Here is a 15,036-nt window from a genome sequence, read left to right as displayed (position 1 = left end):
CATTGGAAAGCATTGAGCAGAAGAGTGACATGATCTGATTTTCATGTTAACAGTATCACTTCAGTCTGTTCAAAATTAACTGTAGGAGGTTGAAAATGTAAGTAGGGAGACAGATTAGTAGGCTACAGTGGGGCCGTGACTTACAAGTTTAATTCGTTCCATGACGGAGCTCATAACTCAAATTACTCGTATGTCAAATCAAAAAGTGAACAAGTGAGACACGTGATGCTGGGCTGATGTGGCGTTCACTGTGACATTCACTGTGCCAACTAGCGGTGGGGTATCTGAAGTTGGCTTGTAACCCGAATTTTAGCTCTCAACTCAAAGCAAAAAATCGGCCAAGAGATGGCTCATATCTCGAAAAACTCATTAGTCGGGGCACTCGTAAGTCAAGGCCCCACTGTACTCCAGAAATCTAGGTAGGAGGTGATGGTGGTTGGAACCAGATCTCTGCTTTAAGAAGAGGACCTTGGCAGTGAGAAAAGAGTGGAAGCAGAGGTAATTATTACGAGAGTTGCCTTGCTGATGATTAGAATCTAAAGTAGGATGTTTTGAGTGTGGATGAAGAGGGAAATGCAGGAAGATTACCATGGAACTTGACAGCTACTTGACTATAGGGAATGAAGGAAAGGTGGCATGGGAATCTTAAGCCTGGATAAATGGAATGCAGATCTAACCATTAATGAATGTTACCCTCCTTTGTGAAAGTCTGTCTGACCCTCTGAGACATTTTGCCCACTTCCTGCTCATGTAGTGCTCATTGCGTTATTAATTGTATACTCATTTTTCCCTCCTGCCACCCACCTAGAAGTGGTCTGACTTTTAGAATTTTGGCAGTATTAAGGAATAATTAGGAATGTAAAAGTTAAGAATTCTGAATAATCTAAATTAGCATATAGCTTGTATATGGAGAATAACTAGCTGATTAGCACTCAAAGAGCATAAAGTATATTGGTCAAATTGAGTTTAGTAGATGACATGTAAAATGTATTGGGGAAGGACTGTGGGTCCCAGGGGAATGCTCTTTGCAATGATGCTTGAGCCCTGGGTAATGGTGGCAAAAGGGCAGTTACCCACAAAGGGGTATCTCTGAATGTGAGATTATCATGAACTGTTTCAATTCAGTAATTCAGTCCTAATGTCCTAGAGCTTAATTATACTCACTGAAAAGGTCACATGTTGACCAAGATTTAGTATCAAGTAATAACCAGATCTGTAGTCCTTTGGGAATTTACTCATCGTCTTCAAGCTTCAGTTTCGTCACTTGTAAAATGAGAGGGTTTGACTAGATGCTCTCAAATTCCATCTAATTTTAATATTCTCTAACTCTTTAATGTGTGATTTAATATGGACAAAAATATGTTAACTTAAAAAAGAGAAAAACACTCAAGTTTCTTCCCATAGACAAGGTGATAATATTACTAGCATTACTTTTTTTCTTCTGTCCTCCTATTAAACTGTCAACATTATATTCAAAACCAAGATATAGATTTAAAACATTACACAGGTATGTGTACCTTACCATAGAGAATTTGACAAAATAAAATTATATTTTCCCCTAATATACATTCTAACGTTGAAGATACAGATTTGTTTCTAGTCTTGAGCTTATAACCCCACAGGATGGGAAGAGAAGAAAAGCAGGCGTTGCTTGAAGAACTGTGCAATCTGGCTAATAATAAGGTGGACAGATACATATCCAGATGGTAACAGGGTAGTTGAGGGTTAGTTCAAACTAACAGGGTAGTTTGAAGCTTTGACATTTTGCACTCTGATTTTACATTACAGGAGATCATGAAGCTTGTCATTGTGCATAAAACAGTTTCCGGTAATCCACGGGGAAAATTAAAGAGAAAATACCAGCTGGAGATAGTCCTAGGGAGATCTCTCTTAAAATAGCCTCCTTTCTGATATAACTAATCCCTCCCTCTTTTATTTTCCACAGGCAATAAAGATTGATTGGGAATTGTGTCAGCAGGATATAGTGAAGGCATTGTATAAAGATGTAGAAGTGTAGATCCCTGAGGGAATCAATGGATTGAGAGTAGAAAATGAAATGTGCAGATAATAGTGTGTTTGTCCCAGCTGATTGAGTGGAAGGTGATCTTTACAGCATTTTGTTGGTGCTATTTGAAGACAATTTCACGAGATCCTGAGACCAAATAATTCTCACTTCCTTAAAACTCATAATGGACTTCTCCCCATCAGCGAGAAGACCATATTTTGCTTAGTAAAAAGGGATGTGAGCACTCATGACCAAGTTGGTGTATATCATAAGTTTATGTTGTAGGAAATAAATGTACATGATGTAGCAGAAGGGTTAATTTCAATTCCTAACAGGCAATTTAAACAAAACCTTTTCTTCCCTAATCTTGTCACTTGGTTGGCAGTTCAAAACATTTATAATATAATAACTGCCCTTCATGCTAATTGTATGTTACTGTAAGATCTTGAAGTATCTTCTGAATCATGAAGATTACTAAATTATTAGATGTTACTTTGCTTACTTTAGTATTGCTTTATTACTTTAGTATTACTGTATTCTGATTCTTCAAATCATGGTGCCTATGTATGTTATGTGGTAGTTTTTATTAACCACTGTATTTTATTAACTAGAATACACTATTTCCAATGATTTTCAGCATTAGAAGTAGAGAGCCACATCCATAAAAAGTGTTGGAGTTTTTGAGAAATGGACATATATTAAAAGAATCACTAAGTTCAGTTTTATCTAGACTATTTATAAAGATGTCCTTTAAACACCCATCAGATATAACAGAGTTCTAGACTGAGCTGTTGTGTTATGTTTTATTACTATTAAATATGACATTTTTCTTCTTATTTATATATATTTTTAAATTTATCTATTGTAAAAACATGATCATTCATTCTAAAACTTCGAAAAAACTTGAAAGGGGCTTATGATTTCGCTGTATGTTTTCTTATGTTTGAGCACTGTGGCCATGATGTCTGATCCAAATGTGACTTCGGGACCTTGGGCACCATCTTTAAAAACAAATAGACATCCCCACCCCCACCCTTTATTTTAAATTTTTTAAAAGTTGTTTTTTTTTCCTTTTATAAAAAAATGTGAATGTGCTTGTTAATATATTTAAACTGTCTGATTATTTTTGACTAGTTATACTTGATAAAATAAAAATGAGAATTCAATTATTGTTTTATCTATGAGTTTCTCTTATTGACAGGTGTTTCTTTTTTTCTTTTGGTTTTAATAGAACATTCAAATAAAAACTTTGGCAGATGATGTGGTAAGGTGGTCTTTAATAGCATGTCATTGCATTACTTATGCATGTTGCTTTTATATTAAAGTGAGTGGACATTACAGCATTGATATATGTAAGATACAGAATGTTTGGATGTTTACAAAGTGCAGTAGAATGGAAGAATTTTCAATAGAGTGACGTCTTTGTTTGAATTTTAACATAAAACAATTATATGAAATCTCAACAAAATTTTGATATTATCATCTTGGTATATACCTTAACCAAATTAAAAAAAATCTGTAAATATCACTCTGGAAAATCCAGATGTTTCCTTTTTTGATAGCTTAAGAAAATTGACTGTGAATATGTTAACTAGTAATATGAATATTGGAAGAAATTAATGTAACATAGAAAGGAGGCTAAGTTCATTATGTTAGTCAGATATTTAAAATCCTTAAATATTTTTGAGCTGAATCTATCACAGTAAACCTTATTAAAAGTTATGGGCTTTAAAATTTAAATGTGCCCTTTTATAGCTAAACTTTAAAGAAACAGTATTGTAAGCAATGCTAATTTTTTACTTGGTGAAATTGCCTATCTACAAATAATGTAAAATACTGATAGTAATTTAAGGAGGTGAAAGTATTCAGATTAACTTCATTTTCTTATCAAGATATAGCTGAAAGCAAAAGCCAGTTTTCTAGATAGAAATGAAGGGCATAGTGGAAGATCAAATATATATGTAAATAATGCTACTCAGTAGAAAAGCCAGCTCTGCAAAAGTAAATATTAAATGATATGAAGGGACAGGAACAGAGGTCTGTTGATTTAACGGTTGATTGCATATTTGAATGCTTTTATGTCCACCATATCTTTTAGTGAAATTTGACTGTTGAATATGTACTCAGCTTATTTGGGATTGCTTAATATTTTTTTCTTCAGTTGTTCAAAGATATACTACATATCTAAACCAACTTAATTTTTCTCAGATTTTTAAAGAAAATTTGAAAATATTGTTAAAGATGATTTTAAAAAAATGAACCTTACTGTGAACACTGGGATAGAAACCAGAGACTCGTGATTTTAGCGAGTCACTTTTTCTGTGAAATGAGGGAGTTGGTTTGGATTATTTTTCAAGTTTCTTCCCAGCTCTAGAATATTATGATTTATATAATCTCTTTGCAAGCAACCACATACTAAGATCATTTTTGTAATCCTAAATAAGCTGCTTAAAACTACTCATATTTATTTCAAAGCACACCTTTTAAGAAAAAAAAAAGTGTTCTTTGAATCAATATGAAAGGTCTGTTTGTTTTTTTACTGGGGGTCAACAGAAACTTACATAAGTTGCAGTAATGACTTCTTGACGCTTTTTGTATTGTTGAAGTAATGTATAAGGACGCGGTAACCTGGCAGTGAAGACACGCAGTCCTTGCATCTGCCCTGTGTCTGCTTGTTTGTTTAACGTGAGCTGACAGTGTGCGTGTGCTTCCTAACAGAAACAGAATAAAACCGAGCTGCATTCAGTTTTATGGTCCTTACTAATTTTTGATGTCTAATGTTTTGTGGTATAAAACAGAATGGCCTGTTTACGTGCAACTGGAGTCGTTAACCCACTTTATGTGAAATAGAAAGCTAATTATTAGAGATTGTACATGGAATCAATGGTTCAGAGTCAATATCCATTAAATAGCAAGTTCTTCATAATAGTGTTTGTAGGATTAAGATATTTCTGTTTATGTTGTGTTTCCAGTAAATGGAAAAGGTGATGTCTTGTTGGTTCTACTTTTTAGGGCAGAAAAAAAAACGTAGAGGAAATAATAGTAATAGTAAGAACAACAATAATAAATAGCAGCTAAATGCATTGGGCATATCAATTTATTTTATTGCACAATAACCCTGTGGTGTAAGTAATATCATTATTTACTTATGTGACATGTTAAATCATTGTGCTATATTACTTTTTATTTTTATTTTTATATTTTTTTATTTGTTTCAGAGAGGAAGGGAGAGGGAGGGAGAGATAGAAATATCAGTGATGAGAGAAAATCACTGATCGGCTGCTCACCACGCCCCCCACTGGGGATTGAGCCCGCAACCCAGTCTTGTGCCCTTGGCCAAAATCAAACCTGGGACCCTTCAGTCTGCAGGCTGATGCTATATCCATTAAGCCAAACTGGCTAGGGCTCATTGTGCTGTTCTGGAGATGAGGAAACAGAGACTATCTAATTTGCACAGGCAAACTGAGCAAGTAAAAGGCAGATTCATATTCGGGTAGTCTGCCTTCAGAATTTGTGCTCTTAACCACGATACTCTACTGCTACACTGAGCAAGTATTCACAGATACTTGTCACAATTTTTGGCACCTTGAAGAAGACAGACATTACTATAACATCCCCTTAGAACTGGATATCGGAAGCTCTTTTTATTTTCTTTCTCTCTTTCTCATGATTTGAAAGTTGCCAACAAAGACACATTCTCCCTGAAATAACCCACATGACTTTGATGCAGGACTTTTTGTTTACCTACTTCCTGTGCAAAACAGAAATGACGGAGAACTGAGTTTTACTTTTTAAGGAATACTTTTCAGCCCCCAGACCGCTGAGGCCGGAGAGCTACTTCAGGGTTTCAAAATAGTACAATCTCTAACTGGAGCTTGCTGCTTAAAATAACATTTTGTCAAAAGGCAATAATGTTGTGTGTCATACTAAGTGCCATTTTGATGTTTCAGTTCCTTTTTTTGTGATTCCCAATCCCCTTTTTAGGGCTTATTTGTTGTTGTTGTTTTCCCTTTGCAGCGTGACCGAATTACAAGTTTTAGAAAATCTACTGTCAAAAAAGAAAAACATCTTATTCAACATCCTATTGATTCTCAAGTAGCGATGAATGAATTTCCAGCACCTCAGCCATTATACGATGAACGATCTTTGAATTTGTCAGAAAAGGAAGTACTGGATCTCTTTGAAAAAATGATGGTAAGGTGGACCCCTACTTTTGTTGTAATTTAAAAATGCATGTGCCCAGAATAACACTGGGTTTTAAGTAGGTATGTTTGTATGGACTGTGTTTATGTCACATAAAGGATGGACCAGAAACTTGGCCGATACAGCAGAACTATTTTCAAAAGTATCCGTTTTTTGAGCTAACATTCCTACTTATCTCTTCCAGTTTGAGCTCCTAAAAGCAGAGGCTGTCTTACTTACTTTTGATCTGTAGCATTTTGTAGTCTCTGGCACATCAAATCAAATTTTCAGGTAACTAATTTGTGTTCCTGTTTCTATAAAGCGAAACAGGCCTAAGTCCTCTTTGCTGCACAAGGTATCTTGTTCGGTATATGAAACAGAATTGGGAGGCAAGAAGTGATAAAACCATTAGTGGGGGCAGAGATATTAATTCCTCCAAGTTTGTTCTATAGCAATAGTCACACAACCAACATTTCCTAGCATGTTGCTTATATTTTATAGCTTGTGGTCTATGTTATTTCTTATATTAGATAATAAATATCATATTTTGAGTATTCACTAGTTTATGGTAGGAGAGGAGAGAGATGAGGTTTGGGCCATATTACACTGGCTTGCTTGACCAGAAAAGAAGTGGAGATCCTGACTCATGATTTCTTTATTCTCTCCCACTTAGCATTGTAATATTTTCAGGTGGATGTCTATTTATCTAGAGTTAGAGTTCACAGGAGTTCCCAAGGTCCCTTCACCCACACCAAAATAAAAGGTTACGAATCACTGCAAATCCAGACCCTTCTACTCTGCTCATTATGGAACAGCTTGTCACCACCCATCCCACCCCCACTGTTTCCCTCCTGTGCCTAGACGAGGAGGTAATAGGCCTTCAATAAATATCAGTTGAAAGTTGTTGAATGAAGACAAACTTAATTCCCTTTATCTTTAAACTTTTCCTTGACTATTCCTTCCATCTTGCCACTGTTCCTTCTATCTGGCTTGTCCCCAACACAAGTCCTGCCATTCGTGCCCTCTTCAGCCCTGCATGCCGTTTTCTTCCTGCTCCTTCCATGCCATCTTTGAACCATCGTTCGGCAACCCTTTCTCTTGTGAAGCTTGTTACCTGCTGACCTTCCTTGATGATAAAAGCACCTGGCTATCCTTTTGACTTTTCCCTTGATTTTGGTGATTTCAACAATTGTGTTGACAACCCCATGCTTTTTTTGCTCTTAGTTCTTTGATTTCCTAAACTCTCACTTCTGCACTTATACATTTAGCTAATTATTGGCACGAGTATGCCTTGTTTGGACTGTGTCATTCTATGGAATGATTCCACCTATGTAAGATCTTTAACTCTGAAATTCTCCTAAATAATCTATGCTCTCTCTCCCAGGCTTCTAATTTTACAAAGTACGTATTGTGTAGTGGTTATGAACAAGGCCTTTGGGGTCATTCCGACTTGGATTTGAATTCTGGCTTCGCCATTAATCGCATTAACTTGCAAAGGTTATATAAACATCTGTACACTTTGTTTTCCTTAACTGTAACAAAGATATAAAAGGATCTACCTCATATGCTTATCTTAAAGGATTAAAGGAGGTGATATTCATAGAATAGTGCCTGGTATATAAGCTCTCTGCACAAGTAATTTCATAAATATGTTCCATTATCTTTCTTTATCAAATAAAGTTCTTTCTTTAGTTGCCAATATTCTAGATCACCTAGATTGCCCCTCAATTTACCACTTGGTTGCCTTATCTTAATAACTCCAAAGCAGTGATGATAACAACAGAAGCAGAAACATTCCTTGATGAACACTTTTAATTTTTTAAATAGTTTTTTTTAATTTGTCTCTCTTCTCTCTTTTTTTAAAATACATTTTATTGATTTTTTACAGAGAGGAAGGGAGAGGGATAGAGAGTTAGAAACATCGATGAGAGAGAAACTGACTAGCTGCCTCCTACACACCCCCCATTGGGGATGTGCCAGCAACGAAGGTACATGCCCTTGACTGGAATCAAACCCGGGACCCTTCAGTCCACAGGCCTATGCTCTATCCACTGAGCCAAACCAGTCAGGGAAATATATATATATATATATATTTTTACTTCTCTTCACTCAAGCCTCACTGAAATTATACTTACTGCTTTAATCTCCCAACTGGTTACTAATTTTTACAGTATTGAAATAGTTCTTTGAGTTTATTAGTGGCATTGCCCTACTCTAGTTTACTTAAGCTTGACACATCCGGGCGATCTTCTACTCCATTGGTGTTCTCAGTCACTTCCAGTTGCTTGCCAAATCATACTGGCTTGGCTTTTGCAATGACTTTTACATCTGTTTCCTCAAATGTCCTCTAGGTGCTCTTGCCCTAGTTTCAACAATATCCCTCTCTAGTTGTTTCTTGGAGGATACTAAAATAGCCTGCTAACTGGTCTTCCTCCTGTCCTTCAGGTTTTGTTCTAGTCCAATAATGCCCTATTAATGATCAGAAACATTGCTTTTCCAAAGCCCCAAATAGACCCTGATGTTTTCAGACAATTATTTTATACATTTCAACTCCAGTCCCTCAGCTATGCTCCTAGATGACTATTTCACACCTGTACTTTGATGTTCAATCCTCAGAACTCTTACTTATCTTTATACTCTGCTGATGACTTTGCTGCTTAATTTACTGAAGCAATCAGAAGAAAACTTCCACCACCATATATATCTACCCAACTTTTAGTACCTGCACTCACACAGTTTGTCTTGCTACCTGTCACCGTAGGTGAACTTTTTATGTTCCAAATCCCTCCATTTGTGTATAAGGTTCCATTCCTTTTCAACTACTCAGGGACATTGCCCCAATAATTTTTCTCCTCTGTCTTCTGCCATTCCAAGCAGCATACAACCTGTCTCATTTTACAAAACCTTTTCTTGACCTTATCTCCCTTGCCAGCTACTGCTTTATTTTTACTCTCCTTTGAAGCAAAACACCTTGCTTAATTTTGTTTATATTGATTGCTTCTGATTTCTCACCTCTCACTTTCTCTCCTAAACTTACTCCAGCCAGGCTTCCACCTCACCGTTCCATCAAAACTGTTACCAAGGTCACCAAAGATGTTCATGCTGCTGAATCCCATGCTCAGTTTTCAGTCTCATCTTGATTGACTTATCGGCAGCATTTGATGCAGTTGATCATTCTCTTTTAAAATGTTTCCCTCTCCACCCCCCAACATTGATTTTATTTCCTCTCCTGTCTTTGAAATGCGTGACAAGAAATAAGTTACTTTAACATTGTTGATACAATTATTTGTAATTTCTGGGTAATGATATATTTTGGTGAAACTTGGTGAAAGCTTAAATAATCAGAGGCAATCCTATCTAATAAAAGAGTAATATGCAAATTAACCCTCACTCTGTCACAAAGATGGCGGCAGTCACGGAGCTGGAGTGAGCAGGAGGCTTGGTTGCCCCCAGGGATGGAGGGAGCCAAGCTTCCCACCTGCCCTGGCCAGCCCTGAGCTCCACTCAAGGCTACAAAGTTTCAATTATAGAAGATAAATAAATCCCAGATACCTGCTTCCAACTGGCCTGTCCTCCACTCAAGGAGGGGCTGGGAACATGGGTTGTCAGGGACAACCCAGGCTTCCAGTGGGACCAAGGCTACAAAGTTTCAATTATAGAAGTTAAATAAATCCCAGATACCTGCTTCCAGCCCGCGGCCATGGCCAGCCTGAAAACAGCCATCAGCCCCTCACCTAGGCTGGCCAAGCACCCCAGTAGGGCCCCCCACCCTGAAGGGGGTGTGGCCAGTCTGAAAATGGCCCTCAGCCCCTCACCCAGGCTGGCCAGGCACCCTAGTGGGACCCCAACCCTGATCCGGGACACCCTTCAGGGCAAACCAGCCGGCCCCACCCATGCACTAGGCCTCTATCCTATATAACAAAAAGGTAATATGCAAACTGACCCTAACAGCAGAACCACTGGGAATGACTGGTCACTATGACACACACTGGCCACCAGGGGGGCAGATGCTCAATGCAGGAGATGCCCCCTGGTGGTCAGTATGCTCCCACAGGGGGAGCTCTGCTCAGCCACAAGCCAGGCTGATGGCCGCCAGCACAGCGGTGGTGGCGGGAGCCTCTCCCGCCTCCTCAGCAGCACTAAGGATGTCCGACTGCAGCTTAGGCCTGCTCCCTGCTGGCAAGTGGACATCCCCTGAGGGCTCCCGGCCTGCCAGAGGGATGTCTGTCTGCCAGCTTAGGCCCGATCCCCTGGGGAGCGGGCCTAAGCCACCAGGGGGACAACCCCCAAGGGGTCCCAGACTACAAAAGGGCACAGGCCGGGGTGAGGGACACCCCCGAGTGCACAAATTTTTGTCCACTGGGCCTCTAGTATTCAACTATAAGCCTATCTTACTCTGATCATTGAAACTTGTTATGCCTGAGGATCATGTCTATAACAGTATTTCTCTTTGTACAGACTTGTAGATGTAGATATCAGGGACATTCAGCTAAAACTTTAATTATTGCAGGACATGTTTTTTTTTAAGTATTGACTTTTATTTGATTATAAGAAATCTTATTTAGTTATTAATAATTCATTTAAAAAATCGCTTGGCTCTTTAGAGCTAAGTAAAATCATGAAATGAGTCTCATTAACTAAAAGATCTGAGTGGTTAGGTTTTACTTTACTAGTGTATATTAGCAGATTACGAATGTTTCATTGAATGTCATCTATTCTATGCATTGTATGTCATCTTTCATATTGTGGGTACTCAACGGAACAATAATGGACAAATCTTCTGAGCAATGGTATCAGTGGCTATTGCTGACAGATTTAAAGCTCCAAATTTGAAACTTTTAGGTGATTGCTTATTTTATAGAGCACAAGCAATTTATTAGCTGTGTGTCTTCAGTATTTTATAAAAGTGAATTTCGTTCTTAGAGTATGGTCACTGACTATTAATTGAAAATTAGGAAGTATTTATTTTTTTATTTGTTTTAAATTTATCTTTATTGTTGTAAGTATTACAGATATTCCCCCTTTTCCCCCTTACACTCCTCCAAGGAGGTGTTTCTTTGATTAAAACTTTCAAAAATAAAAACAGCCACTTGTTTTTATATGATTTTTATCATTACCTGCATGGGGTAAATTATAATTGCTCTTTAAGATTCCTCTTCCCCTGCTCGCCCAAAGTCATGTTTTCAAATCTTACACAAATGGGTAAAAGTAGTGGAACCAAAACAACAATACTGCTTCCACATTTTGGGGGGATAACTTTAAAGGATGACTGGACTATATAGTAGTACATATCATCTCTAACCCAAATTCAAATTTGAATAAGGTTAATATTAGTAGCATTTCTCATGTTAATCAGAGGCATTTTTAATTTTCTTTAAGTAGTGTTGGTGAAATATCTCCTCCCTGCCACTTTAAATGTAAGGAAATCAAAAATGCTATACTTGAGCAACTACTCAACATTTTAAGCTTACTGAGACTACCTAAACTGGTTTTTGTACATTGAGTATACTGGTTAAGGACTGTTAAATATTTAATAGTGATGATTTATTTTTATCCAAATTGAATTAATGCAGTTAGAACAAGGAATAAATATGTTGTAACATTCGCATTTGCTTTTGAATATTGTTGCTCTTTTGTATGCAGGTGTTCTTTTTAGGGGGAGCTAGAGGAGGTGGTAGGGGATTTCCATTTTAAGCTTAAAAATAAACATTGAGTCTTCAAGTTGGAATTTAATTTCCATTAGCTAGCACAAGGATCTACTGAGTGGAGATCCAGCTTGCACTGGTGACATTAGATTCATATAAATATGTTAATAAGGACTTCATTCTAATAAAGGTAATTAAGTAGTTTGGTTATATGCAAAAGATGAGACTATGATGATTTATTATTAACTTCTAGACACAGTTCATTTCAACTTTATTTATTAATAACAATGTTTAACATATGATTCCATGTGCAAATTTGATGTTTTATACTTTGTTGCTATTCAGCAATTTATATTAATGTATTTTGCATTTTGTTATAATTTAATAAGAATATAGTTATACGCAACAAATGCTAAGGTATCTGTTCCATATTCCATCTGATATAACTTTGATAAATAATACTTCAGCTTTTAATTTTGTTCTCTCACTTTTGCCTTTCATTAGTTAAGAGAATAGCTGAACCGGAGGCGGTGTACTTTAGCCCAAGTATGCTTATTCACCGCTGACTACTCTCATGGGCTTCTTTCTCACTCAACACCTGTTTTGTAGGAGTTGGTTAGCTTGGGTGAGACCCTTTTAGTGTTCTCAACATAAATAATGTTAATTAATGGTTAAGATAGATTAAAACAAATTATTGGTAAAGTAGATCCTAAAATGTATAATAAGCCATAAAAATAGTTTTCCGAAGTGACTAGATCCCTAGAAATTGTTTAGGTAGCTTAATTTTCATTGGCTACATTTTCATTTCAGCATCCTTACTCCATATCATTAGACTAAGAAAACTCCAGCATCATTTCTAGTCAACACAGACTCTTAAGAAAAGCTTAGGAAGGAGGAGCAAAATTTACCCAATAAACAGGTCTAAAAGATAACTAAATGTGGCTCACTTTTTAATTTCCTTTCCAAGTATAATTCTCACCAAAGGTTTTACAACTGACAGAATAGTAGGCTAGGAGACCCATGAAGAGAAGTTAAAGGAACTAGGTTTGCAAATTTGTTCTGATTGTAACTGGTAAACTCCACAGTTCACTGCTTCTCTTCTTGGTTTGTTCATAGAAATGTTTTCCAAAATATTTTTACTGTTTGAAAGGTTCTATTAGTATTGATTGCCAATGCATTTTCACAACCATTTATTTATATGGGCAATATGCCAGGTCCTATGCTACATGCTGGTGGTACAAAGATGAATGCAACACCTCCTTTCCCCCCACAGAGCTCAGAGTTCAGTCAGGGAGACAAGCAAGTAAACAGCCAATTTCCATGGTATTGGAACATTTTGGAGTGGACTACTGTGGATACTTAAAACCAGTGCCAGGGGCTCAGGGAGGAAACATTCAAGACCTGAATATGCTATGAAACCCAGTGCCACTTCTGAATTTTCAGTCTTTATTTCTTAAAGCATTAAAGCATTCTCAAGTTTGAACGATTTATTTCATTGAAGCTCAATGCCTTTTATGTGCCAGGCAGTGTTCTAAGCTCTGGGGAGAGAGCGCAGAGAATGACATAAAGAAAATCCCTCCAGTTAGCTTATGTTCTAATAAGGGTGACATAGCAGAACACAAGGTGTACTTGTGAGGAAGAAAAAGCAAAGACAAATGTATCATGGAGAACTTTGACAACTCTCTACTGAAAGCCAGATATTTTATTAAGTACAGGGAATAGAAAGATGACAAAGATGCCAGCCTTGCCTGTAGGATTTCATTTTGTATGACTCACGGGGTAAGAATTTTTATATATTTAACAATTTTTGAAATAGGTTTTTATTGATTTTAGAGAGAGAGGCAGGGAGAGATAGAAACACTGATGAGAGAGAAACATCAATCAGCTGGCTCCTGCACACCCTCTACTAAGGATCGAGCCTACAACCCAGGCATGTGCCCTGACCTGGAATCCAGCTGGCAACCTTTCAGTGTATGTGATGACACCCAACCAACTGGGCCATGCCAGCCAGGGCTGTTTTTTATATTTTTAAATGGTTGGGGGGAAAAATCAAAGAAGATGTTTTCAGGGCAGATGAAAATTATATGAAATTCAGTGTTTACAAGTAAAGTTTTATTGGACCCAGTCATGGCCATTTGTTTACATATTGTCCATGGCTCCCTTTGTGCTACAACTGCAGAGTTGAGTAGCTGTGACAAAGACCCTCTGACCTTCAGAGCCTAAACATTTACTGTCTGATCCTTTACAGAAAAACTTTCTCAACTTCTGGACTACTGTAGTAGTCTCTAACTTCATATCCTGTGGGGAAGGGGGAAAAAGTAGGTCAAGAATAATAATCTATAATAATAAAAGCATAATATGCTTATTAGACTGGACAGCTGAATGACCTTCTGGACGTCATTCCGGCTGGATGAAGCCATGGTGGCGGGGACCGAGGCAGATGTGGTTAGGGGCAACCAGGCAAGCAGGTGCAGGGGAGGGCAGTTGGGAGCAACCAGGCCGGCAGGGGAGGGCAGTTGGGGGTGAGATCAGGCAGGCAGAGAGAGGCAATTAGGAGCGATCAGGCAGGCAGAGAGGTTAGGGGCGATCAGGAAGGCAGGCAGGTGAGCAGTTAGGAGCCAGTGCTCCCAGATTGTGAGAGGGTGCAGGACGGGCTGAGGGAAACCCCTCTCCCGTGCATGAATTTTGTGTACTGGGCCTCTATTAATAATAGTATGTAATACAATAATAAATAAATAACAATAATATACAAATAAACTGGGTTTCGTGTACTCACAACCGTAAACCTACTTTTGCCCATGTTTGAGCAAGTAACCCCGATATATTTTACTTAATAATTATATACATATATGCATGTACTAATACTATGTACATTATAAAATACATAGTAAAGAATGAGAAAAGCATGACATGAACACGATCTTTCCATGATTTAAAATGAGTTTATTTTATTTATTAATGGCACAAAAGCTTTTTCTGTCATGGTTAATAACTTTTTAGTGAGAACAATGACAATGCCATTTTTTATGTCTTGTTAAAAAAAGACAGTAATTAGAAGGTTTAGTTCCAAGATCATTTTATTTTGATATTTGCTTTGATGTCTGTTGTAGTTGAAACATAAATCTGACAAAGATATGTAGGTCCAAGTGGAACAAGAACATCATTAGCAGCACTTATTAAATCATAGTACTAACTTTTTCAGTC

At 37.4% G+C, this 15,036-nt stretch overlaps 1 protein-coding gene across 1 annotated transcript in view; it reads left to right on the top strand.

The window, feature by feature from the left end:
- Positions 1-1,623: 1,623 nt before the first annotated feature.
- The window catches only part of DIAPH2 (diaphanous related formin 2), an 870,032-nt gene continuing 856,619 nt past the window's right edge, over positions 1,624-15,036 (top strand). Inside the window, exons 1-3 of the mRNA XM_015571867.1 lie at positions 1,624-1,683; positions 3,237-3,269; positions 6,023-6,199. Coding sequence (XP_015427353.1) covers positions 1,624-1,683; positions 3,237-3,269; positions 6,023-6,199 — 270 coding nt within the window. The remainder of the gene's footprint in view (positions 1,684-3,236; positions 3,270-6,022; positions 6,200-15,036) is intronic.

The sequence above is a fragment of the Myotis davidii genome, unplaced genomic scaffold (assembly GCF_000327345.1).
Source record: "Myotis davidii unplaced genomic scaffold, ASM32734v1 scaffold1693, whole genome shotgun sequence".
Taxonomy (NCBI): domain Eukaryota; kingdom Metazoa; phylum Chordata; class Mammalia; order Chiroptera; family Vespertilionidae; genus Myotis; species Myotis davidii.
This window is presented reverse-complemented; position numbering and strand designations above follow the sequence as displayed.